Raw genomic sequence first — 21965 nt, forward strand, 5'->3', positions numbered from 1 at the left:
AACAGAAACGCAGAAGCGGTAAAAGAAGAGAGGGCAATCTCGACGGAACCAATTTTTGCGTCCGAGTTACTTAATGCGAGGATATACCAACTGTATTTGGTTGTTCATTATGAACAAGTCTAGCCTATCAAGGAATACAACGCCTACTAACCATTTATGAACCTACGTACTTATGCATGTTATCAATAAACGATCGTTAAATGAAGCGTATGAGGAGGTAGGTCCAAATAAAAACGATCATAACTAGCAGAACAATCCCCAAGGTCAGACATGTGGTGTTTCTGCCTTTCTTAGACACAGTGGAGAGATGCTTTTTGCTGGTTTTGGTAGCCGAAAGGTTTTCTGTAAAGTTTCAATGAGCGATATACGCTCCAAATGGAGGGGACATCACGGGAACAGCACTCACGTTCCAAAATATCTTGTGAGTTCTGTATCAAATGTTTTTCATTCTCCAGGGAATTCGAAAAATGAATCGCGTTGAGCTTAAGTCGCTGTGACATCTGAAGGGGAATTACATAAGCTTCGATGACGTTAAGCAGATAACTCACATCAGCCAACTGTCCGCTAAGTTCTTCATGAACTTGCGCTGCTCCGAGAGCGCGTCCCGGTACTGCATCGCCCAAAAGCTCATTGTGTGCTTTTGATGATTTAGAACTAGCATTTTTAGAATTATGGATGGGTTTAATAGCCAACAGTCCAGACTCGTCGCCGAGGGTATCTTCGCGACTGCGTTTGGCCAGGTAGTATTCTAACTGTACGCGACGCCGGCGCACATTCTTTGATGCGGTCTGACCGGATGTTATTGGGGGGAGCTGGGTAGCAGTAGTTAGAGATGGGCTTGGAATGCGGCTGTCATTAGAAACCGTGGATGAAGTTGACCTAGGTAAAGCAATCAGAGCAGGGTTGAGGCGTGAAGTTGGAAGCGGCGAAGCTACGCGGGAGTGGTACGCTGATTGTATGTGATCAAGGGATTTTTCAAGACCTGACAATGTAGATGTAGTCGAAGATGCTCTAGTTAATAGTCGTCAATGGAGTGTCCTGGTGTAGTTACCATCTGAACTGACTGTTCATTGCCTTGCTTAAGAGCGTCAAGCAGGACTCGAGCATATAGGACCGTCTGCAGAATGTTCAGTGCAAAATTCTGGGTTATATATATATATAGCTACACTCACCTCCCAATCCTTTCTAATTATGTAAATGTTCAAATACTCGTCTTCTTCGCTTTCCGCGAGTTTGATCTCCAGAGACTTAACAAGACGAATGAGGTTTACAAGGGCATGCTGATTTGAAGCTGCCACTTGAGCTGCTTTTCTGGTAGATGGGGTAGGTGTGGAAATTAGACCTGCAGATTGGGCCATTGTTATGATGATCTACTATTGGGCCTTGTCTTATAGATTGCTGATATACGTATTGACGAGCAACTATAGTATAGGGCAGCGTACGTATAGCTCCTGCCCAAATTTCTGATGACAACATTCGGTGTGGATTGGGACCCCGGTCGCCGCCACCCTCGGAATTAAATCAGGAAAAAGTGTTGCGTCGCTCTCGTTCGCGCTCTCAGCGAAAACATATCTCTTCTGGCGCTCTTGATTTCCATACTTTCATCTCCAGAAATCACCCAGGCGCCCTGCGGTCTTTCCTGCCCACACAATACGTGCTGATACGACACTCCCTTTTTTTTTTTGCTCTTGGGACAGCCCACAACTCGACCTATGCCCCTTGCGTGACATCAAAACTTAGTCATTCGCGTGAAGTGGAGGTAATCCGCCATGAGCAATGAATCATCACAGTTGGCAGAGTCATCTCGGTTGCCGACAATTACAAGTCAAATGAAAAAAGTCGACACCGATACGCCGCTCGTGTCTACAGCTTTGGTAGAGCCTCGGTCTCGAAGTCTTCGTGCCCGACCTTCGTTGCCGAGTCCTTCTATCGGCATCCCGCTTACCATTCATTCAAACGGACATATGACCCAGAGCAAAGGCAGAGAGGCTATTAGTCATGGTCTCAGGCAAGAAGCTGTGATTGCCAGGCGAGAAAAGCGAATTGCAGAAAAGGAGAAGGAGCTCAAAGAAGTGGTTCAAAGTCATGATGGGTTGATCCGAGAGAAGTTTCATCTGGAAAGATTCGTGACATTGCTGGAAGGCTGGAACCCAGAGGTGCGTTACTCTACCGAATATTTTAGAGGCTCATGGGTCTATGTAGCAAGCGAAACTGGATAATTCGCCGGTTTTTCTAGAGGTAAGCTATTTCGAAAACCATGTGTGGTTCTTGCTTATCGTTACAAAGTGGAAGGACAGTAAACACAACCTTCTCAACCTCTTACCTGATGAGCCCGCTATCAACGCTTCTTTACAAGCAGGCCCTTCGCGGCCAAGGTCTTTCTTGCCGTCTCGCACAACTCGTCGAAAGGCACACGAACAGTCTGAATTGCTTGCTCATGTGGTAGCTCCTGCCGCGAAGCCCCCTGCTTTTGTGCCATCAGCGAAAGGGAAGGGAAAGGTTGGTGAGGAACTGCACATAAAAGTCAAAGGAAAAGGAAAAGCGCCCGCTGAACAATCTTTGATTGTTCCCTCGGTTGAAGATGCACCTCATGCTAAAGGAGGAAAAAGAAAAGTTAGCGACGTCACTACCGACATGCTTCCACCACCTGTTCCTGATAAGAGAAGCAGAGGTTCGCGGCGAGTCACAATGGATGCGTCTGTGCCACAAATCGGCCCAGACGAGGAAGTTGGCTTGCACTCGCAGGCACCTAATGGCGGCAAGGCTAAGAGACGAGGACGAATCTCACTGCCTGATTTACCCACCTCGACGAACATACGGACTGCCAAAAGAGCCAACGTTGTTTCAAGCGAAAGCGCATCACCGGTGATTGAAGCGTCTACATCAGAGCGATTACCTTCCCCATCTCCAATACCTACAACGGCATCTCTCCCAACCCTCGCGCACCTTCCTTTTCCCCCAGCTCCTCATCGTACAAGAAAGAGAATTGTAGGCCCGCGTAGCATCCGCTACACGGATCCTTCTCAACGACCTCCTGCTCCCAAATACGGTGGTGATATCACTGCCATAATAGAATCCTATGTTAATATCAACGATACAGGGCCACCACCGGAAATAAAAACGCTTGAAGCCCGCGCTAAGAAAGAAGGCTATCTTTTGGCCCGTGTGATGTATCTGAAGAGCCATGGTCGACTACAACGCCTGGTTGACGAGGAGGATGGATCGAACTTGCTCCCCACTACGACTCCATCAAATTCTCATGCCAAGATCATCAGGATACCACCTCGTAAAACTGATTTTCATGATTCATTAATGGCGCATATGGTCCAGGTTCGTAATGCCATGCTTAATGTGGCAAAATCTAAGCCCGTAGCATGTAAAAAGGTGGCAAGAATGGTCCAGGCGTATTGGGAAAATATCGAAGGCAAGGAAGAAAGAGAGCGGCTTGCGGAGGAAAAAGAAAGGAAGAGGATGGGAAAAGAAATAATTAAATCGTTGAGGAAGCGATGGGCGTTGGCAGTAAAGGTGAGACGCCCCAATGTCCCTGTAAAAATGGTTGCTGATCAGTCATATCATAAATACAGGTCGTGAGGGCTAAGATCCTGGAGGCCCAAAAGCAAGAACAAGATCGCCTCGGCAAAGAGCATCTCCAAAACATCTTGCAGCGAAGTACCGGTCTTCTTGAAGCCCAAATTCAAGGCTCAAATGACAGTGGGGAAGAAGAGGGCGAAGATAACACGTCTGATAATACAGATGATAGCGAGGAGGATGACGAAATTAACGTCTCATTACCGCTCACCTGTATACCTCCTGAATCTGTAACCGGCCACGATGAGGAAGATGTCGACGTAGAAGATGACGATGACGAGCAACAGGGAGAAGAAGATAGTTCACAGAAGGAAGACGAAAATGATGCTTCCGAGGCCGAAAGTGATGAGGACAATATTTCTGAGCATAATCAAGATCTGCGATTTCTCATATCAGATGATGTCCTCAACGAGGACCAAATACCCGCAATCTGCGTTGCTGAGGAAGATCGAGAGACTTCTTATACTGGACAGCTTACAGGAAATAAGAACGACCGTGAAGAACCCAAAGAGATGGCCGTGCAAGCGATCCTCGACGGCTCCGATAATGTAAAAAGATTAGAGGAGCCACATAGTTCAGTGTCATCAACTGCCGACATTGGAAATTTTGCTCTTTTGGAGTCCTCAAGATCCGAAGGTTCTGATGCCTCGTGTCCTCCGACAGCGCCAGTTCTTGTTCGTCAGTCTTCTAAAACATGCTTCCAACCCCGCACACGCAAAGTCAAATTATCTACCCTTCCGCTTTCATTTGATCCTGATCCCGACATCAACGACCCTGAGTTCAACGCTCGATTGGAAAATAATAATCTTGATGGTCAGGATGAGCAGTTGGATGTGGAAATGGAAGAGGCAGAGGACGCGGGAAGAGATAACGGCGAAGGGAATCGCGATAGCGAAGATGAGGGCCTATTAGCCGATGCGGATCTTCCTATCGAGGTTTTGCTAAGAAGATACGGTTATCCAATACCTGAAGATGAGGGTGCAGTCAGTGGTGAACCGGAACAGAGCGAAAGCAAGGGGCCCGGACAGGCTACGCCAACGCTGACACTTTCCGAGGCCCTTCCATCAACAAAACTGAGCTTGGCACAACCGGTGAATCAAACGGACCAGTCTCTCACCAACACAGCTCTTGCTGAACCTCGCGTGCCTGAGCAGCTAATCATCAATGGTAAAAGACAACGTCGGAAGAAGGAGATCTGGACTCCGGACGACTCGGGACCTCAACATCTAGTTGGCAAAAAGAGGCTCAAGAGGGTGGAAATCGTAGAAGAGGTAGAAACTGGTGCTCACCAGAATGGGGATGCCCTTGTCATTGTAGAGGAAGAAACAATGGGTGACGAAGAAAATGATGACTCGAAAGTGGGGCAGGACGAGGGAGAATATAACATTGAAGAGGAGGATGACGAAGATGAGGAAGAAGAAGGCGCCGAGGAAGATGATGTAGATTGGGATGACCGTCAAGGTCAGGAGGGGGATATTGGCTCCCGAGTTCGACAGCCCTTCCTGTTGAGAGGAACCCTTAGGCCTTATCAACAGGCAGGCTTAGAATGGCTTGCAAGTCTTTGGTCCAACAACATGAACGGGATTTTGGCCGATGAAATGGGCCTTGGGTAAGCGGTTACCTTTATCTTTATCTTGACTGACGAACTTGCTAACTGGTGCTTAGCAAAACAATCCAGACAATCGCTCTTATAGGCCACCTTGCTTGTGATAAAGGCGTTTGGGGTCAACACCTCATCATCGTCCCTACCTCAGTTATCCTCAACTGGGAGATGGAGTTCAAAAAATTCCTGCCTGGTATGAAGGTACTCACCTATTACGGAAACCAGAAAGAACGGAAAGAGAAGCGTGTGGGATGGCACACCGAGAATACCTGGCAAGTTTGCATAACATCGTACCAGATTGTCCTTGCGGATCAGCACATCTTCAGGAGAAAAAACTGGTGTTACATGATATTGGACGAAGCGCATAACATCAAGAACTTCAGAAGCCAAAGATGGCAGACGCTTTTGGGTTTTAAAGCACAAAGACGACTGCTCCTGACAGGGACACCACTTCAAAATAATCTTATGGAGCTATGGAGTCTTCTTTACTTTCTGATGCCTGGCGGAATTGGAGCAGATGCGACAGCAGTTGTCGGGTTTGCCAATCACAAAGAATTTATGGAATGGTTCTCTAGTAAGCAGTACCTCGAGCAATTCGGATCATGATGGCTAATGGTCTTCATTAGACCCCATGGACAAAGCCATTGAAACAGGTGATGCCATGGATGAAGAAACCTTGGAAACTGTTGCCAAACTCCATACTCTTCTCAGGCCTTTCATTCTTCGTCGACTCAAATCCGAGGTAGAAACACAACTTCCGGGGAAATTCGAGCATGTCGTTTATTGTCGCCTGTCTAAGCGTCAACGCTTCCTGTACGATGAATTCATGTCTCGTGCTTCCACTCACGAGGCTCTCACTACCGGAGGCTACCTCGGTGTAATGAACACCCTTATGCAATTGAGAAAGGTATGCAATCACCCCGATCTCTTCGAAGTGAGGCCTGTAAAAACGAGTTTTGCCATGGATAATGTGGCACGGGATTTTGAGCCGAGAGACATACTCATTAGAAAGCGGCTGTTAGCGGAAGAGGATGAAAGAAGGATCGATGTCCTTGCAATGGGTTTCGGAGTCTCCCATAACGAAGCAATGTCCGGATGGGTAGCTAGAGCACGACAAGCATATGACGCCTCGGGCAAATTACCTTATGCTGCCTCACCATTGAGGCGGGGGAAGCTCCAGGCGCCACCCCCCAAAGACACTAGGAGTGTAGAACTTTGGCTCAGTTATCGCGCCTGGGCTGAAGAAGAATGCAGTAAAAGACGCTGGGAAAGTATTCGAGCAGTTAATCGACGAAGATGCGGAGTATCTCCCATCTACGGCTCAACCTTTTTGTCTTTACTTGGCGACCTTCCAAACTTCTTGCTTCCGCAAGACGTTCGACCTCGGCGAGAAGAGACGTTTGCCGATTTTACTCCACCTGCAGCCAAATTCATCACCTCTCTGCCCGAAAGAGCCAAGTCTTTAGAGGATATTATTGACCGCTTTGCCGTCATACCTCCCAATGCAATCGCCCGTAATCTCGCTACTTATGCCCTTCCCGGCCTAGAACCCATTTCCCACCCTTCTCTGACAGATCCGGCTTTCGACACCCTCCATCGATCTTCGGTCAAGCTCCAAATTGCCTTCCCTGACGCCAGTCTTCTTCAGTATGATTGCGGTAAACTGCAGAAACTCTTCGAGATGCTGCGTGACCTCAAATCTGAAGGGCATAGAGTGTTGATTTTCACTCAGATGACTCGTGTTCTCGATATCCTCGAAATGTTCCTGTCACACAACGGTCATCGGTATCTCCGACTTGATGGCAGCACGAAGATCGAGGATCGACAAGTCTTGACAGAAAGATTCAATTCCGATTCTCGCATCTTCGTGTTCATCGCCTCGAGTCGATCCGGTGGGGTAGGTATCAACCTTACAGGTGCAGACACTGTCTTCTTTTACGACTCCGACTGGAATCCCTCAATGGACAGACAGTGCATGGATCGGGCGCATCGAATTGGTCAGACAAGGGAAGTCCATATCTATCGCTTTGTCAGCAGCCACACTGTGGAAGAAAACATGTTGAGAAAGGCGGAGCAGAAAAGGCTCTTGGATAAAATGGTCATCCAAGAAGGCGGTTTCAATAATGATTGGTGGGGAAGAGTGGGATGGAAAGATATGTTTGGGGACGTACCAGGCCTTGCCGATGTTTCAGGCGCTGTGGAAGGAAGTGGGGAGGGTATTATAGACATTCGGGTCGAAGGGACTCCGGTGGCTGAAGATGTAGAGGTTACAAGACCTCGTGCGGGAGAAGAGCGGGAGCTAGCGAGGGCTCTGGCTGAGGTGGAAGATGAGGAGGATGTGCAAGCTGCAAGGATGGCGCAGGGTGAAGGCGAGCTAGATCTACAAGAGTTTGAGGAGGGGCCAAAGGCGGTTGCGAAACGTGTAAGAGTCTTTGAGACTGAGAACAGTGGCACCCCGGCGACGACAGAGGCTGGGGAAGCCGGAGATGTGGTTGAGGAATATGACGACGAGCCCGGCAGCGTAGAAGACTACATGCTGAAATGGGTGGAAGAGGACTGGGACTATTTTTCGTCGTACAGAGCTTAACGTTCGATATGCAGTACAGTATATCTTGATTACATGCCAAGCGCCCAGTAAAATGCATGATATGAAGAGATAATATTACAATAATCCGCTTTGAATTCCATCGCTCAATGCCCACTATTCAATAGTATTACCGATGTGGGGGGTTGTTTGTGGTGATCAGGATGGATGATGACCGACGAACGAGGGAGTGCATGAAGAGTCAGAAATGATAAACTCATCTTATCAGACGGGACAGCTTGGCTGGTGAATCATGTATCTATTACTGTATCTATTACTGCAGTGTTGTGCATCGCTTTCCTTTCCATAGTGTCTGGTGCCCAAATATTTTTCAGATGAATGAGGCAATCAATGAAGACGGCATGATGGCTGTTATGCGTCACAATTCACCAACTCATCAATCCGGTCGAACCCAAATAAACCTTGGGTTCCTCGGCCACGACTAAATAGTTGAACGAAGCTATTAAAGAAGTGACTTCCCCTTTGCTTTAATATCTCTGCTGCATAAAACCTCATACTAGGTTGGCAATGAGTTTTCTGCGATTGTTCGTGGACTCCGCACATCAACCGGCTATTTAGCTCATCATCACGAAGTATGCCTTGCCTCTCTGACAGTTATTATTGTGGTGTTTATTGATATTTGAACCCTAACCAATCTTTTTCTTTCTTACGTCCACCAGCCACCCATGTCAATCCGATAAAACAGCTAATGAATCCGTGTGGGCATTGAGAGATCCGCAGATGCCTAAGATGCTGAATAAGAACCCATCCAAACGCAGAGCTTAGACCTGACACTGCTAGCAATCAGGTATGTAGTAAAGGCGGAAGTCGTAAGGTAAAGGCCTGCCATGGACGTTCCGATATCGAAATTGCCAGGGAACTAAAAGAGCTATTATTTAAAGGAAGACGTAAGATCGGAATGGATCTGCTAATAAATGATTTCCCTGACCGATGTATACAATACGAAAGACGTACAGCTTCGTTTGCTACCATAATAAGATGTCGAGCCTAGAAAATCGCTAATAATCCTACATGCAGCTCGTCGGACTGTATCATTAATAATAAATAAATACCATATGCATATTCATTTTGTATACATTTCATATGAAGGATGAAAGAATAAATTGGTAAGTCTCATCTTTCAGACTGCCGGCTGCAGGCCGCAGGCTGACTACAGAGGGCGAGGATGCAGAAAATCATCACTCAGTCGGAGCTCGTTGACAACTTCATTCGCGGCGACTTAAATAAGCATTTGCTGGCGGGGGTGGTGACAATTGACCTCTCGGCGGAGCCCGATACTTGTTGGTCTTCATGTGACGTCATGCAAGTTCACTTTCGTCCTTGCATCATCATCTGGAAGCGTCACCCCAAGATGGAAGCCAATAAAGATAGCCAATCCGTTGAGCTTACTCCGCTCTGACGTCTGACAACAGCAAAGCATTACAATATATAAGAGGTTCTCTTGCTTTAACATTCCCTTCTTTTTTTTTCTAGACGAAACAACTGAACCTCCTTAATTCTATCAAACGAAAAACTAGTGAAAGCATACAATATGTCCGGAACTCAATCTCCCAGTAGTAACAAGCCTGACCCCATGCTCCCAAAGGATGCGCCTCAAATGACTCAGGCAGACCAACGCCCTGGTAAGTCATTTCCACGCTCTGACAAAGCCGTAGACTATGGGTCAGCAGTCGCTAAGTAGATTTGCAGCTGCTTCTGGAAACAAACCTGGAGTTGCCCCCGGAGAGAAGTCTGAAGGTGGTGTCAGCGAGTCTGCGTTCAAGGTTAGTGTCATATGCCTGTAGTCCCTTGTGGTGAAGTGTATGAGGCATAAACTGACTATACATAATCCCACAGACTGCCCAACAATCGGCTGACAGCTTGTCCGGGGAGGGCGGCAAGTCAAGGAAGGAAGTAGAGACTGGCCCTGGCCCCACAATGTAAAGGAGACTATTGTGGGGGTTATACGGCAATTTCAGAAGTTAAATAATTATGAGTATACATACCAGCACATGATGCACAATACAGTATGTGATTGACGCATGACACATCTTCATTACTTGACCTATCTGTGTCAACACACTTGCTGCCTTGCTGAAGGATATACTCCTACGTAACGGCGCAAGCTGAACATAGGAGAACGATATATATTGTTATTAAGCTATTCGCAATCAATCTGTAATAAAACGAACCCACCACAAGGATTGGGACCCTATTAGAAGACATCAAGCTAAACTGTTGAGTCTTTCCATGAGGATTGTGCCGACAGTAATTTGTTGGATGATTAGCCAGGTAAGCTAATCAGAATATCATGCAAAGAAGCGACTGCCTGATTAAAGGACATTAACAGTGTTAGTTAACAGTCCAAAGGATACAAATGACACTATGTTGACTTTTAACCTCCAGCCTGTCTTAATCACAATCATTCTTCCACTCGCAGCGAGAGTGCGGTGCCGATCTCAACTTCCCAATTACAACACGCCTGCATCTTTTCTCTTCTCTGCCTTTCTCTCGCCCTCTCCCACCTTTCTCCTAACCATTCATATTCCTTGAAAACATCCAGCTTTCCACCCTTTTTCCATTATAAGCTCGTCCCTACGACGCTTTTTTGTGCGTGCGCCTTGCCTCAGATAGGATCCCTTGTCATCGTCAAGATGAAGTTTCGGCATCTTCTTATGCCATTTTTTGCCCTTATCCCTTACGTTTCTTCTTTTGGGATCCAAAACTACCCAACCTCTTCTTTGAGACAAAACCTGTCCTCAACAACTCTTGGTTTCTCTCCCAAGGCTCTGCTTGGTCTCGAGAGATGTGTCAGTATTGGGCAAATGAATTGATGCAGTTCGGTCCATGGTGTAAGTACTTCTTCCAAATTTGAATAAGCAATACTTATGACCTATCTGGTGGGTTTTAGCTGTGACGAATAAATCAATTACACCATCATCTGGGGATATGAGGTAAGTTCTAAATAGCCAATACAAAAAGGAGCTCACCATAAGCACAATAGAGATTATCTCTCCTTCGCTGTCTATTACTGGCCTGACTGCTCAAACCTTGGTAACACAACTGGGTTAGCACCTGAAGAAGGTATATAGATTGGGCATACTTCATTTATAAGGGAGGGCTGTTGGATAACCTATTTGATAGTCTGGTCACAATGTCCCTACGTCCGACGTGATGGTATTTTCAACCCTGACATTTACCAGAGTGAGTTAGACGCCGACTGATACCAATCTTCAGCATCCTTCTGATGGATTCACTCTCAGTCGGGAACTCGCAAGCCCTTACCAACATGTCCAACTCCATTTACCTCTCAGCTTTGAGCTACGTGTCGACCAACAATTCAAAATACTCCACACACGTCAACCATGCCGTGCACACTTGGTTTGTCAACGAAGATACAAAGATGAATCCCAATCTGGATTACGCTCAGATGGTTCGAGGTCCGGGCTACGGAAAGGGTAGATATAGGGGTGTCTTGGATATGGCGATCATCGCGAAGGTTATTAGCGGAGTAGAGATCATGAGAGCACTAAGGCCTCCTGAGTGGAAGCAAGACACGGACGAAGGTTTTGTCGCTTGGGCCAAGCAGCAGCTTCAATGGTTGGAAACCAGCGAGCTTGCCATAGACGAACTCGCATCATTCAAGTACTTCCATAGTTTCTATAATTAGGGCATAGGGCGGCTGGCTCAAATTGTTCAACAGCAATCATGGGACATTCGCCTTTGCTGATCGCCTCCCTGTATGGTTTCGTAGGCGACCTCGACCGGGCCAAGGAGGCACTCAATGAGTTTTATAACGGAATTTATCAAAATCAGATCTCTGCCACCGGTGACCAATACTATGAGTCTTTGCGAGCCCGGCCCTACCATTATCGAGCGTCCAACCTTATGGCCCTAATAATCAACGCTCGCATCGGCGATTGGGTCGGCCTTGATCCTCCAGGATGGGACCGGAAAACCACGGCTGGCACTGGGATGGTCGACGCCCTCAATTTTGCGATGTCTAAAGACCCTTTGGCTACTGATGAAGAAGATCAGGTTGAACAGTTGGCGCTCCCCGTTGATAGCATTATCAATCACTTTGGGGACCCCGACGGCAGATACGCGGCTTTCCTCTATAGTATTGATCCTTACTATATCAACCAACCCTGGTTCTCCTTAAGCGAAGGTGTTGGTAGTTCAAACATCAAATGGGGTGTTTTAAAGATGACATATGGGGCTGTTCCAGCTCAACCTACTCACGCCTTTAATCCCAACTTGACAGCAGGAGTTGGCAACCAAGGGGTGCAAGACCGATGATAAATTTGGCTTGGTACGGGGGAATGCTCGAGATCGAAACACTTCGAAGAGCCTTGAAAGTAGGTGCTTTCTTCTATGTTTGTCTGACCCAAAAAGGATTTTTTTTGGATTTTGATGGATGACATTGAAATCTTTGTTTGTACATACTACACCGACGTACAAGTAGAAGTATCTTGCCAATTTTACAATTTTAGGCAAACTAATATAGCTTTTTGAAGTTTGCTTTTACAGCCGTGATGGATATGTTTATGTGTCATCTGCGGTGAATAATAAGAAAGGGTAACATGGCAATAACCAACAACGAACGACCATAGTCATCAGAGTAAACAGTGGGAAAACCCAAATAGAGTATTAATAGTAAATGACATTTCAGCTAGGATAGAGGTGAGATGATGTGCGATAGGACCGGTAGCTGAGCTGATGAAAATTATTACTTACGAAAGCCTCTCAATATCTGACTTTCTGGTCATTATCATGGGCGGCCTGCTTCCATGCGTGCTTCTTCATTCATGCACGCAGTTCTTTGCTGATGTTTCCGGCACACGTCGGTATTTAAAGACACTTCAATTTCAGTCTTTGTGATTGGTTAACCGCCGGTTCGGCACAGAATAATAACCGGTAGTCCAGTCGGGTATATACGTAGTAATAATAATGGCCCCAAATAAGTATGACCGAATAATAGTATGAATGGTAGAGGACAGCTACATATCTATCTACTATATTAAGATATAATATATATAGCATAATCTTGCTTTCATTCACCTAAGAACAGGTCAAGATCGCCATATACTGAAATTACCACCATGTCACAACAACAGCAGGTTGACGGGAAGCAAGTGGCCGAACATAACAGTCGCGAAAAGGTGCGTGATGGATGACCAAGACGCAGACAATAAAAGTATTACTGTCAGCGGTGTGGATCCTTTGATCCATAAGGGTTGGCAGGCTGATGCAAAAATCAGGGGGTGTGGATAGTAGTGCATGGTCAGTGCCATAACATGTACCAATATGGGATTGCGAAATCAATACTGACGCAAGAAAATAGGAAATGTTTATGATGTATCAGACTTCCTAGATGTGGGTAACGTCGCCTATTCAGTATTCTCCTACAGGACAGACAGCTTACCGGACTGAACGTCTGATTAGGAACACCCTGGTATGTGCTCCCCTATCCACTCAAAGACACTCTACATGAATAACATAAACAAGGCGGAGCGGACATAATCTTGTGGGTTAATGGAATAATTCAGTGTTGCTGGAGCTAATGATGTTTATTGAAAGGAAATACGCAGGAAAGGATGCGACCGAAGAGTATGATGTAAGTTTCCTTACAGGCATGGCTTCTGCAAGGCGCAATTGGTCTAATGGCCATGAAGCCGATTCATCCTCCCGATGCCATCAAAGATAATCTGGATCCCTCCAAGCATCTTGGACCACTCATTCCCTCTACCCTCCCCGTTGAAAAGCCAACACCGGCATCAGCACCCCCACCGACTTCTGTTCCAGTTGGACAAACGACTAATGGCGTTTCTGCGACTGAAGAATTTGTTAAACCTTCTCTGGCAGAAATACTCAGTCTTCACGATTTTGAAGCTGTAGCCAGGAGGACGATGAGCAAGAGAGGATGGAATTATTATAGCTCGTAAGTGTTCAGGAGCTGTATCTTGGCATTGTCCTTACAGATGTGATAAACAGTGGTGCAGATGATGAGATTACTATGGTATGTGCCGAAGGCGATGCCGAATTGCTGACAAAATAGAGAGAAAACCATAATGCCTATCATCGGTCAGTGGGAAATCAATGGAGATCAATGCCAAAGCAATAGCCTTGACGTTAATGGGTTTGTAGTGTCTGGTTTCGTCCACGTATCCTCCGAAACGTCGGGAAGGTGGATTATTCCACTGAAATACTGGGCTTCAAGACTTCAATGCCTGTCTATATCACTGCTACAGCGTTGGGTTCGTTTGCATCCTTTAGCCTCTAGGAACCAGATCTAATGGTGGTACTGTTGCAGGAAAGCTCGGTCATCCTGAAGGTGAGATATGCCTTACAAAGGCTGCAGGGGAACACAATATCATACAAATGGTGAGTCAGCCAGCCACATATAGTGCATACAACCCCTAACTTAGGACAAGATCCCTACTCTTGCATCTTGCGGGTTTGACGAGATGGTGGATGCTGCAATACCTGGTCAAGTTCAATTCTTACAGCTGTAAGTAGCCTCACCTTCTAATAACCACCAAATCTATACTGATATCCCTAGCTACGTCAACGCCGATCGTGAGCGTACTAAAAAGATAATTAGGCATGCTGCCGAAAGGGGTATCAAGGCTCTGTTCATCACAGTAGACGCACCCCAGCTCGGTCGCCGAGAGAAAGTGAGTCTCCGCCAACGAATTCCAAACTCCATGTAACCTCTTCTTAGGACATGCGCACCAAATTTGAAGGTGCAGCCTCTGCTCAACAGACGAAAGGCGGTGACAAATATCAACGAGATCAAGGTGCAGCACGCGCCATCTCTTCCTTCATCGACCCGAGTCTCAATTGGAGCGACTTGAAGGAGTTGGTCGATGCGGCGCGAGGCCTCAAAGTCATTTTGAAGGGCGTGCAATGCTGGGAGGATGCGGTCATGGCGGCTGAGGCAGGAGTGGATGGCGTGGTACTAAGTAATCATGGGTTAGTACGGTCGTTTTTACTTTCCGGATGTTGCTGATGCAGATGGCCTAAGAGGACGTCAGCTTGACTTTGCCCCTTCCCCCTTGGCCCTTCTTCCTTCGGTCGTACAGCACCTCACTGCGCACGGGTTCATGAACAATCCCCTTCGGCCTAGGTTTGAAATTTTTGTTGACGGTGGTGTTCGAAGAGCAACAGACGTCTTGAAAGCCGTTGCACTTGGTGCGACAGCTGTGGGTATTGGGAGACCGATGATCTATGCCATGTCAACTTATGGGAAAGAGGGAGTGAGCCATGCTCTGCAAATCCTGAAGGTGAGTAATTCACTGGCTGAACGGAAAGGCTGGATAATGATCCCCCCTTCAAAACACAGGATGAATTCGAGATGAACATGAGACTGTTGGGCGCTCCTACGATGGCCGATGTTGTGCCGAGTATGGTCGATACCTCTGGACTTTTTGGACCTCAAGGCAGTGTAACTATGTATGAGGAAAATTGTGAGTTTATTGGGAGCCCCTTGGCTACTAAAATTATGTAAGTCGCTGACTTGCATATGTAGATGAGAGGATGTTACCTGTAGGCGTCAAAGCCAAACTCTGATAGTAATGCCCCGAAGAAAGTGCATTGCGGTTTGGTGATTTGTTAAAGATATGAAATTCGTGTAGCAACAATAAGAAGCATTAGCAAAAGAAAATTCTGGTATGTCTGGCGAGTCTGAGATTAGTAGCGATCAATGGATGGCAGTGTGCGAAAAGGATGGTCAACAGGAAACAAAGATAGGAGAGGCAAATGCACATGAAAAGCGACGAGTGTTACAGAAGGTAGAGACTACCATGGATATATTACAAGACTCAAATATGTAATAAGGTGTCTTCCCTTCTATTTTTGTTTCCCTCGCGCCACCAGAATTCTCTTGTCATATCATGCATCGTCTTCGTTAGATTAGATACATATAGCTGAAATAGGCGTTTTTCTCGCTATTAGTGGGTGGGTTTAAATAATCCTTTAGTTCCCGGCGGAAGAAGTAGAGTGGCGGTCACCCTGATAAGGCTCAGGGTAACACGGAGGTGCCTAAATTCTTTGATAGCGGCATTTGTGCTTGTCACTTGGCTCTCACCTCCCCATCTTCTCCGCGTGCCCCTCTCTACGGATCCGATATGCATTATGATATTTCCGAAAGGGAATGCGCTGTTGGTTGGAGTTGGAGTTTGGAGCGCTCTGAATGTACCACCTTCATTAAGGAGAGCCGCCCAAGTACTTTGTCTTACTCATCAATGCTCCGAATGCGAACGTTATGAGCGGTGGCGATAGATGATTTAGAGCTATTTTCGAACTACAGTACTTGAATAATGGACAATTGGATGATGATGTGTGATGCATAGTGATGATGAGTAATCTTATTTAGGCTTCAAGCTTATAAGTTTTCAGGATTAAGGAATAAGGACTAATAAGAACTAGGAACTCTCTCGCCTCGCAGGGAGGAGCGGGCTGTGAATCATTTTAAGGAACTCGGGGAATAGATTTTTGAGAACTTGCATCTTAGGACGACCTCTTTCCCTTCCCCGCCTTTCCACTCCTTCGTTTATATCCCCTATATATCTGCCTTCTACTAGCACAACAGTAGTATTACTACTAGCTTCCTATGATCTATGATTGGTGATCTGTGATTCTTTACTTCCTCGTGTCTGTCTATCGCTAGTCAGGGCTCGATCGTCTGGCGCTCAAACGGCGATCATTACGGCCCGAGCACCTGAGCGCTTGCAGAATGCACAAAATGCACCAACAAGAAGCCCCTTTCGAATTCTAGCCGAGACGGGAGACGCTGACTCACCGCCGGTCACTGTCCCTCATGCACTTCGGCACAAGCCTAAATTACACTATCACGACCACACAGCTTAGAGACGGAGATGATGAGTCGAAGACCGCATCCAAAGATACAATCATAACAGTAGCCACTCAACCATTTGTCAACATCATACAGTACATAGCTTTTCCCCCCAATCTTTTTTATTGCCTTCGCTCTGTAACTCCCAGCTAGGGCAATCATCATTTCGCTCCATTAATAAATACCACTTTGATTTTGATTGTTTTAAGCGGTGACTGTATAGCAGTGCGAACTTCATTCATATCAAGAATTGGGCGCTTTGAATCAAAAGCGACCCGAGCCATTATATAACGGTCCAGCACAAGCAAGATAGTAGCGGATAGGCATCGTCAAGAGGGAAGTCGCTACACCTTCATCCTACACGTATCACTCAATCAGCGCTGTCTCTACTCGATCATGGGCAAGTATCTTTCTCAAGTACTTGTTTCAACCAGAAGAACGGGAAGCTGATTAGAGGAATATCTGCTTTTCTCATTCTTCCGACTGTGCCCTTCCGCCTATGCTCTACGGGGCTCATCGCCTTTTTGTGGTCTATGGTCTCTCAAAAACCCACTGTCGCCATCCCCCCTCACATCTCCATTTGCTTGATGGTACTTATGGTCATGATCCACATTATCTCTTGACGTTCGTTATTATCCCATGGGCAATTCTTGGCTCCTATATCGCTTGCTATTATTTATGACGATCCATATATATGGAATCGATCATAATTTCGGTCAATAATATCACCCGCGAATGCTTTATCAACTTGTCAACAAACAACATTATGCTCTACAGCCCAAGTCTCTGAAGAACATAACCCTCGCAAGTCACATCCTCTTGCGGTCATGCCCCAGCGAGCCTCAAAAAGGAAAAGACAATCCAAATCAGAAGATGAACCAGAATCTGAAGGAAGTCGTACGAAAGAGACTAGTGCTTCATCAGAAAAGAAGGGTGGGTCGTTCATAACACAGACAAAATCGCTCTTCCTGATAAGATGTCCTAAAAGGTCCACCTCTTCGTCGAGGCGATGCTTGCCTAAGATGCCGAGCAAAAAAGCTTGTAAGTGTTCAATCTAGTGCTTCCTCTCATGTGTACTGATATCGCCCAGAAATGTTCCGCTGAAAAGCCTTCTTGTGATCAATGTTCAAAGCGCAACGATACCTGCGTTTATGACACAGCAAGGCCTGCCACTCGGGTCCAAAAACTGGAAGCGAAGCTGGGTAGGTGGTCCATTTATACCATTTTCGAGGGGTCACTCACAGCATCAAAGCCCAAATGGAAGATCAAGAAACTCGCCCTTCCATTGAGGAACAACGGCCATCTAGTAGCTCCTTTGGAAGTTCCATTTCCCACGGTCTTCTTACACCTTATGGTAATAGCATAGGTCAAGACGACGGCCTAATGTTCTTCAACGAAAGAGGCTTTGCAGACTTCAGTAACGGAATGGTACCTTCACCTAATCCTCAAGCTTTGTATGACCAACAGAGCATAGGAGGGTCGCAAGATGTTCCATTCATGGCTTCTTCCTCACCTGCCTTCGTCTCTTCGAAGCCAAGCATTGACATATCGAACAGCTTGCCGATCTTCCATGAGTGGTCCTGGCCTTCGAGTGGACTAGGACTTAATCACTGGAATAATCAAGTTGAAGGGAATTCCAGCCTGCGAGGAGAACCTCGACTCATACAAGCTCCCTTCACCATGATCGGAATGTCACAGGATGTGAGCAACACCTGGAGCCCCACTCAAGAAACGAAGCCCTTGTCTGCGCTTGACGAGACTGCAATACCTATTAGTTTAAGTGGGCATCATATGCTTGATCATAATACCACAGGCAGAGGGATGGATGATCTGAACGTAAGTACTCCTATGTTCTTTGTACGTCAATAAACTTACAAATCTCTGGCAGCCTTTTATGGCATCTTCCGACCTTAGTACAAATACTCCAGGTCCTGTTGATGGTGATTGGCATAGGGGTAAACCGTATATTCAAAATGAACAACCGACTTCTTCATTGCAGGGTCTCGATGACCTATCTTATCCCTCACCGTTTCTCCAAATGGGAGACGGACCAATGCAGCAACGTTCTTGGCGTTTGAGAGAAGATGACGTGAGCCCCAGTGCTCGAGAGTATCTGTTAGTCCCTTATTCACAATGACCCAATTCGTTTGAACTGATCTCAATCTGATTAGACTTGATCTCTTCTTCAGTCCTGAGCCACCTCGATATCAGTTCGGCTCCGAAGCGTTCACAGAAACGCAGTTTAGGGCAAAGCTCACTCTTCAACCCTCCTTACAACCTCATCCTTCTCTTCTTTTCTCCATGTACACCCTTGCCGCTTCAACGTCCTACATCCCTGCCATCCGTTCCCTCGCGGATGAGCTGTCAGAAATAGCCATGAAGAGAATTGAGGAAGCAATAAGAAACAAGGATAGGCTGATTGATGCCATCAATGCTTGCAAGATTGTGAGCAAATGGTTCTGCGCTAAAGGGAAAGCGTTTGAAGCATATCAGTATTCGGCTAAAGCCGTATCGTAAGTAATTTCAGTGTGTGAAAGAACAAGGAAGAGAGCCTGACGGGAACACAGTCTCTGTTTGGCGTGTGGGCTCCATCGGATACCTTCTTCCGTGTTTCAGCCATACCAATCAAATTCATCTCCGTCTGAGGGTGGTATTTTATCGGCTCCCAAAGACCAATGGGAGTTGTGCGAGCGTATACACGCGTTGTAAGCCAAATTCTATTACAAAATGAGGGCTTTACCGGATTTTGACGAACCATCTGTCTATAGCTGGGGAGTATGGGGTAACGAGAAAGGACAGGAGATCTGCACTTCGTGGGCTGGGTTGTTGAAAGACGAATTGATTATCACTCCTTTGCCACGGCCGCCAGAGCATTTATTTAACGTAAGACGCTTTATGTAATGCCCACCCTGTCGTGAAGCTGATGTTGGGATAAGGGTGTGATGCATGGCGTCGAGGATATAACATTGCGAGACTTGTACGACTTACCACATCGCACCAACCCTCCACGTTTTGAACCCTTATAGTAAGTCGTCTTCGACAATCCACAATGACAAAGCGCCAACTGAATTCATTCCTGATAGCGCACTTTTGCTTGCTGGTGTTCATCTGTTCACTCGAGCGAGCAATCTGACATCTAATCTCCCGGAATCGAATCCTTCATACCGTTCTTTATCCCTCGCGTCATCAGCCTCCGTGAGGCAAAGATTTCCTCGAGCATATGAGGAAATTGCCTTGACCTGTACTTATTTAGAGGAGAGTGTGCGTCAGAAATGGCCCCTTGAAGACGGTCCTGAAGGACAAGACGGAAAAGGATGGTTTATTGAGGACGTACCCGTGATGTTCCTGTTGCTCAAATGCTCCAAAATTCGCCTCTTGTTCCCACCTCAGGATCATGGCAATCAAAAAGAATTTATCTCACTGGTAATGGAAAGCGGTGACTTGGTGATGAAGTGGATACATAGAACAGATTTCGGGAACGTTTTTGGGAGTGTCCCATCTGGCAGAAAAGATAACAAAAGCACATACAGGAACAAGAATGGTCTGAGTGGGCCATATAGATTTATGCAATGGAGGTTTGTTGTTGAGCAAATGAAGGAGTGTGCGGGGTTGCTGAGAGAAAATGGAAGAGTACTTGGTGAGTACCAATCTTTGTCGCCGCTCGCGAAGACTTATTGTCTGACAATGGTCTTAACGGGAAACAGAAGCCCAAGCATGTTCGGAAAAGGCTGAAGCGATTCAGAAAGGAGTGGAGAAGCTACCCAGCTCCTTCTAAATGTCATTATTGTATCCTTGTCGAGATATCAACTGTTGGATCTATCAGCTGTATTAGTATATGTGAAATATGAATATCTCAGCTTTTAGTATTCTACAGCTACAAACTTAAAACTAGACGGAGGCACAAGGACATTATACTTGCATGATCACTCGGCCGAACGAGTACGAAAGGTGTACATGTAGGACAAATCAGTTGATATCACTGTATAATGGGGTCGTCAAAGTGGATCAAGAACCAAAGGCAGTTTAGATAGGTTTAATAAGGTTTGTCAACGAGATTTTCGCCAGCAGCTGCCGGAGATGCTTTGCCCAAACGACCTGAAGAAAACCCATACAAGTAATTCCTAGATGGTGTCAGCAATATTCACACCATGAGAAATAAAGAAACGAGTTCACTTGTAATAATCATCATTCAGATGTCCGTCAAAGTAGATCGTTTGGATCCTGAAAAAAACTGCGGCGGTTAAGAGAGAATCTGATCCTGCCTGGTGTTGAGGTCCTATTCTCTTGACGCCCAATGATTCTGCAATTTCTTGTAATCCTCCCCGAAGAGTTTTAATGGATCGCACGATATGCTTGATGTCATAGATACAAGGGAACCAAATGAAGAGAAGGCGGAAAAAGTCTGTTTCGTCTGCTGGGAGGGGTTCACAGGTAAGGATCTTAAGAAGGTATCCAAAATCGTATCCTCTACTGTGGGTCAGCAATGTCCATGAAAGTTACAAAGGAGTTCAAAGGCGTACGAGTGGAAAGATACCCATTTTATATTGTCAAAGAGAACAAGCCCAGATGTGATGAGAAGCTCGCCAAAGTATTCAACGTCGATTCCTTCTTCCTCATTACGTTTAAAATCGATCCCTGAGCTTTTTAATAAATCGATAGAATCTGGAGCAAACATGTCCTCTCTTTTAGAATAGAGGATATCTTTAGCGCGCGACTTGTACAAGGACCGTTCCATTGAAAGCTGAACCAGACTCACCCCAAGCTAAACGCGAAATTGAACTGCCATGTGGACACCTCTGGCGAATCTCCATTTTCGTCACATAATGTGATACCCAGTTGGATAATCTTGAGCATATCAACATTGCAGCGCATCGTTTGGAAATGATAATCTGACCCGGTCTTGAAATTGCCTATTGGACGCGCGACAATACCGGGAAATTCAGTGTCCTATAGACTCGTTATGCATCAATTACAGGATGCTTTGGGCTAAAAATTGTGGAACATACCATAGAGATGTAAGGATATCGTTCGACAGCTTGTCTCAGAGCTGCAAACTCTGATTCGAGGTTGTCTGCCCATATCTGTTGTGTTGTCAGTGACTGGCTGAGCAGATGGGAGGAGGTCCTGACTTCTCTTATTCCATAGTCTTTTGATGGTAATTGCTCTTGCTGGGGCATTGTGAGGAGGGCGGATGGCATGGCGATGGGGGCAAAGTGCTGTGAGAGAGCGTTGAAAGAGGGCTCGAGGATGGGTTGCGATGGAGATGACGGAAAGTGGGAGAATGAATAAACTCCCGGACGTGGCCGCCGTCATCGCCGTGCGTTCGTCGTTCG

At 46.3% G+C, this 21965-nt stretch overlaps 7 protein-coding genes and 3 non-coding genes; 5 read left to right on the forward strand and 5 right to left on the reverse strand.

Annotated features, from left to right (window-relative positions):
• Window positions 1–2: 2 nt before the first annotated feature.
• Window positions 3–1439, reverse strand: CNAG_05165 (hypothetical protein). XM_012193368.1 has 5 exons: window positions 1173–1439; window positions 1065–1117; window positions 549–1011; window positions 407–500; window positions 3–342 (listed from the first exon to the last, which is right to left on the reverse strand). Exons 1-5 carry the CDS (start codon window positions 1356–1358, stop codon window positions 197–199), a joined length of 942 nt encoding a protein of 313 aa, XP_012048758.1. The 5' UTR covers window positions 1359–1439; the 3' UTR covers window positions 3–196.
• A 122-nt stretch (window positions 1440–1561) lies between these two features.
• On the forward strand, window positions 1562–7865 carry CNAG_05166 (helicase SWR1). XM_012193135.1 has 6 exons: window positions 1562–2156; window positions 2203–2238; window positions 2287–3525; window positions 3585–5197; window positions 5254–5765; window positions 5818–7865. Exons 1-6 carry the CDS (start codon window positions 1770–1772, stop codon window positions 7776–7778), a joined length of 5748 nt encoding a protein of 1915 aa, XP_012048525.1. The 5' UTR covers window positions 1562–1769; the 3' UTR covers window positions 7779–7865.
• Window positions 7866–8260: 395 nt separating this feature from the next.
• CNAG_12379 lies at window positions 8261–8681 on the reverse strand. XR_001045638.1 has 1 exon: window positions 8261–8681. It is a non-coding gene; the product is annotated as a hypothetical RNA (non-coding RNA).
• A 494-nt stretch (window positions 8682–9175) lies between these two features.
• On the forward strand, window positions 9176–9876 carry CNAG_05167 (hypothetical protein). XM_012193369.1 has 3 exons: window positions 9176–9418; window positions 9486–9559; window positions 9633–9876. The coding sequence occupies exons 1-3, from the start codon at window positions 9328–9330 to the stop codon at window positions 9717–9719; spliced, it is 252 nt and encodes an 83-aa protein (XP_012048759.1). The 5' UTR covers window positions 9176–9327; the 3' UTR covers window positions 9720–9876.
• Window positions 9877–9984: 108 nt separating this feature from the next.
• Window positions 9985–12310, forward strand: CNAG_05168. Of its 2 annotated transcripts, none has more exons than XM_012193136.1 (6): window positions 9985–10126; window positions 10182–10627; window positions 10687–10729; window positions 10780–10859; window positions 10920–10979; window positions 11039–12310. In XM_012193136.1, the coding sequence occupies exons 2-6, from the start codon at window positions 10582–10584 to the stop codon at window positions 11443–11445; spliced, it is 636 nt and encodes a 211-aa protein (XP_012048526.1). In that variant the 5' UTR covers window positions 9985–10126; window positions 10182–10581; the 3' UTR covers window positions 11446–12310. The 2 variants fall into 2 exon arrangements, with proteins under 2 accessions (XP_012048526.1, XP_012048760.1); XM_012193370.1 differs by having other exon boundaries at window positions 9985–10067; window positions 10126–10627.
• A 28-nt stretch (window positions 12311–12338) lies between these two features.
• Window positions 12339–12599, reverse strand: CNAG_12380. XR_001045639.1 has 2 exons: window positions 12513–12599; window positions 12339–12447 (listed from the first exon to the last, which is right to left on the reverse strand). It is a non-coding gene; the product is annotated as a hypothetical RNA (non-coding RNA).
• A 166-nt stretch (window positions 12600–12765) lies between these two features.
• On the forward strand, window positions 12766–15663 carry CNAG_05169 (L-lactate dehydrogenase (cytochrome)). XM_012193137.1 has 17 exons: window positions 12766–12937; window positions 13037–13058; window positions 13120–13151; window positions 13221–13230; window positions 13284–13302; window positions 13356–13392; window positions 13451–13716; window positions 13770–13794; window positions 13834–13859; window positions 13923–14032; window positions 14089–14159; window positions 14210–14286; window positions 14338–14452; window positions 14500–14750; window positions 14803–15061; window positions 15121–15244; window positions 15307–15663. The coding sequence occupies exons 1-17, from the start codon at window positions 12878–12880 to the stop codon at window positions 15345–15347; spliced, it is 1545 nt and encodes a 514-aa protein (XP_012048527.1). The 5' UTR covers window positions 12766–12877; the 3' UTR covers window positions 15348–15663.
• Window positions 14140–15517, reverse strand: CNAG_12381. Its single transcript, XR_001045640.1, has 5 exons — window positions 15322–15517; window positions 15075–15271; window positions 14430–15017; window positions 14301–14363; window positions 14140–14252 (listed from the first exon to the last, which is right to left on the reverse strand). It is a non-coding gene; the product is annotated as a hypothetical RNA (non-coding RNA).
• A 989-nt stretch (window positions 15664–16652) lies between the features above and the next one.
• On the forward strand, window positions 16653–20682 carry CNAG_05170 (hypothetical protein). XM_012193138.1 has 12 exons: window positions 16653–17032; window positions 17410–17565; window positions 17621–17673; window positions 17723–17834; window positions 17885–18468; window positions 18521–18747; window positions 18804–19145; window positions 19200–19337; window positions 19401–19515; window positions 19569–19657; window positions 19716–20269; window positions 20337–20682. Exons 1-12 carry the CDS (start codon window positions 17029–17031, stop codon window positions 20405–20407), a joined length of 2445 nt encoding a protein of 814 aa, XP_012048528.1. The 5' UTR covers window positions 16653–17028; the 3' UTR covers window positions 20408–20682.
• CNAG_05171 (CCR4-NOT transcription complex subunit 7/8) lies at window positions 20531–21879 on the reverse strand. XM_012193139.1 has 6 exons: window positions 21762–21879; window positions 21639–21713; window positions 21389–21579; window positions 21153–21314; window positions 20806–21099; window positions 20531–20753 (listed from the first exon to the last, which is right to left on the reverse strand). The coding sequence occupies exons 1-6, from the start codon at window positions 21828–21830 to the stop codon at window positions 20666–20668; spliced, it is 879 nt and encodes a 292-aa protein (XP_012048529.1). The 5' UTR covers window positions 21831–21879; the 3' UTR covers window positions 20531–20665.
• Between the last annotated feature and the right edge of the window lie 86 nt (window positions 21880–21965).

The sequence above is a fragment of the Cryptococcus neoformans genome, chromosome 4 (assembly GCF_000149245.1).
Source record: "Cryptococcus neoformans var. grubii H99 chromosome 4, complete sequence".
Classification (NCBI taxonomy): Eukaryota; Fungi; Basidiomycota; class Tremellomycetes; order Tremellales; family Cryptococcaceae; genus Cryptococcus; species Cryptococcus neoformans.

What these genes read in the sequence shown, in the direction of transcription:
- CNAG_05165 (XM_012193368.1), bottom strand. Translation starts at nt 1,358, where the DNA reads ATGGCCCAATCTGCAGGTCTAATTTCCACACCTACCCCATCTACCAGA. An exon ending in CTTAAGCAAGGCAATGAACA is followed by an intron (nt 1,012 to 1,064) that starts GTCAGTTCAGAT and finishes ACTATTAACTAG; the next exon opens with AGCATCTTCGACTACATCTA. An exon ending in CTCACAAGATATTTTGGAAC is followed by an intron (nt 343 to 406) that starts GTGAGTGCTGTT and finishes GAAACTTTACAG; the next exon opens with AAAACCTTTCGGCTACCAAA.
- CNAG_05166 (XM_012193135.1), top strand. Translation starts at nt 1,770, where the DNA reads ATGAGCAATGAATCATCACAGTTGGCAGAGTCATCTCGGTTGCCGACA. An exon ending in GATGGGCGTTGGCAGTAAAG is followed by an intron (nt 3,526 to 3,584) that starts GTGAGACGCCCC and finishes TCATAAATACAG; the next exon opens with GTCGTGAGGGCTAAGATCCT. An exon ending in ATTTATGGAATGGTTCTCTA is followed by an intron (nt 5,766 to 5,817) that starts GTAAGCAGTACC and finishes GGTCTTCATTAG; the next exon opens with ACCCCATGGACAAAGCCATT.
- CNAG_05167 (XM_012193369.1), top strand. Translation starts at nt 9,328, where the DNA reads ATGTCCGGAACTCAATCTCCCAGTAGTAACAAGCCTGACCCCATGCTC. An exon ending in TCAGGCAGACCAACGCCCTG is followed by an intron (nt 9,419 to 9,485) that starts GTAAGTCATTTC and finishes GTAGATTTGCAG; the next exon opens with CTGCTTCTGGAAACAAACCT. An exon ending in TCAGCGAGTCTGCGTTCAAG is followed by an intron (nt 9,560 to 9,632) that starts GTTAGTGTCATA and finishes ATAATCCCACAG; the next exon opens with ACTGCCCAACAATCGGCTGA.
- CNAG_05168 (XM_012193136.1), top strand. Translation starts at nt 10,582, where the DNA reads ATGTGTCAGTATTGGGCAAATGAATTGATGCAGTTCGGTCCATGGT. An exon ending in GATGCAGTTCGGTCCATGGT is followed by an intron (nt 10,628 to 10,686) that starts GTAAGTACTTCT and finishes GGTGGGTTTTAG; the next exon opens with CTGTGACGAATAAATCAATT. An exon ending in TGGGTTAGCACCTGAAGAAG is followed by an intron (nt 10,860 to 10,919) that starts GTATATAGATTG and finishes CCTATTTGATAG; the next exon opens with TCTGGTCACAATGTCCCTAC.
- CNAG_05169 (XM_012193137.1), top strand. Translation starts at nt 12,878, where the DNA reads ATGTCACAACAACAGCAGGTTGACGGGAAGCAAGTGGCCGAACATAAC. An exon ending in ATGCGACCGAAGAGTATGAT is followed by an intron (nt 13,393 to 13,450) that starts GTAAGTTTCCTT and finishes ATGGCCATGAAG; the next exon opens with CCGATTCATCCTCCCGATGC. An exon ending in CAAGTTCAATTCTTACAGCT is followed by an intron (nt 14,287 to 14,337) that starts GTAAGTAGCCTC and finishes TGATATCCCTAG; the next exon opens with CTACGTCAACGCCGATCGTG.
- CNAG_05170 (XM_012193138.1), top strand. An exon ending in TGCTTCATCAGAAAAGAAGG is followed by an intron (nt 17,566 to 17,620) that starts GTGGGTCGTTCA and finishes ATGTCCTAAAAG; the next exon opens with GTCCACCTCTTCGTCGAGGC. An exon ending in CCCAGTGCTCGAGAGTATCT is followed by an intron (nt 18,748 to 18,803) that starts GTTAGTCCCTTA and finishes CAATCTGATTAG; the next exon opens with ACTTGATCTCTTCTTCAGTC.
- CNAG_05171 (XM_012193139.1), bottom strand. Translation starts at nt 21,830, where the DNA reads ATGCCATCCGCCCTCCTCACAATGCCCCAGCAAGAGCAATTACCATCA. An exon ending in AAGACTATGGAATAAGAGAA is followed by an intron (nt 21,714 to 21,761) that starts GTCAGGACCTCC and finishes ACAACACAACAG; the next exon opens with ATATGGGCAGACAACCTCGA. An exon ending in GATATCCTTACATCTCTATG is followed by an intron (nt 21,580 to 21,638) that starts GTATGTTCCACA and finishes ACGAGTCTATAG; the next exon opens with GACACTGAATTTCCCGGTAT.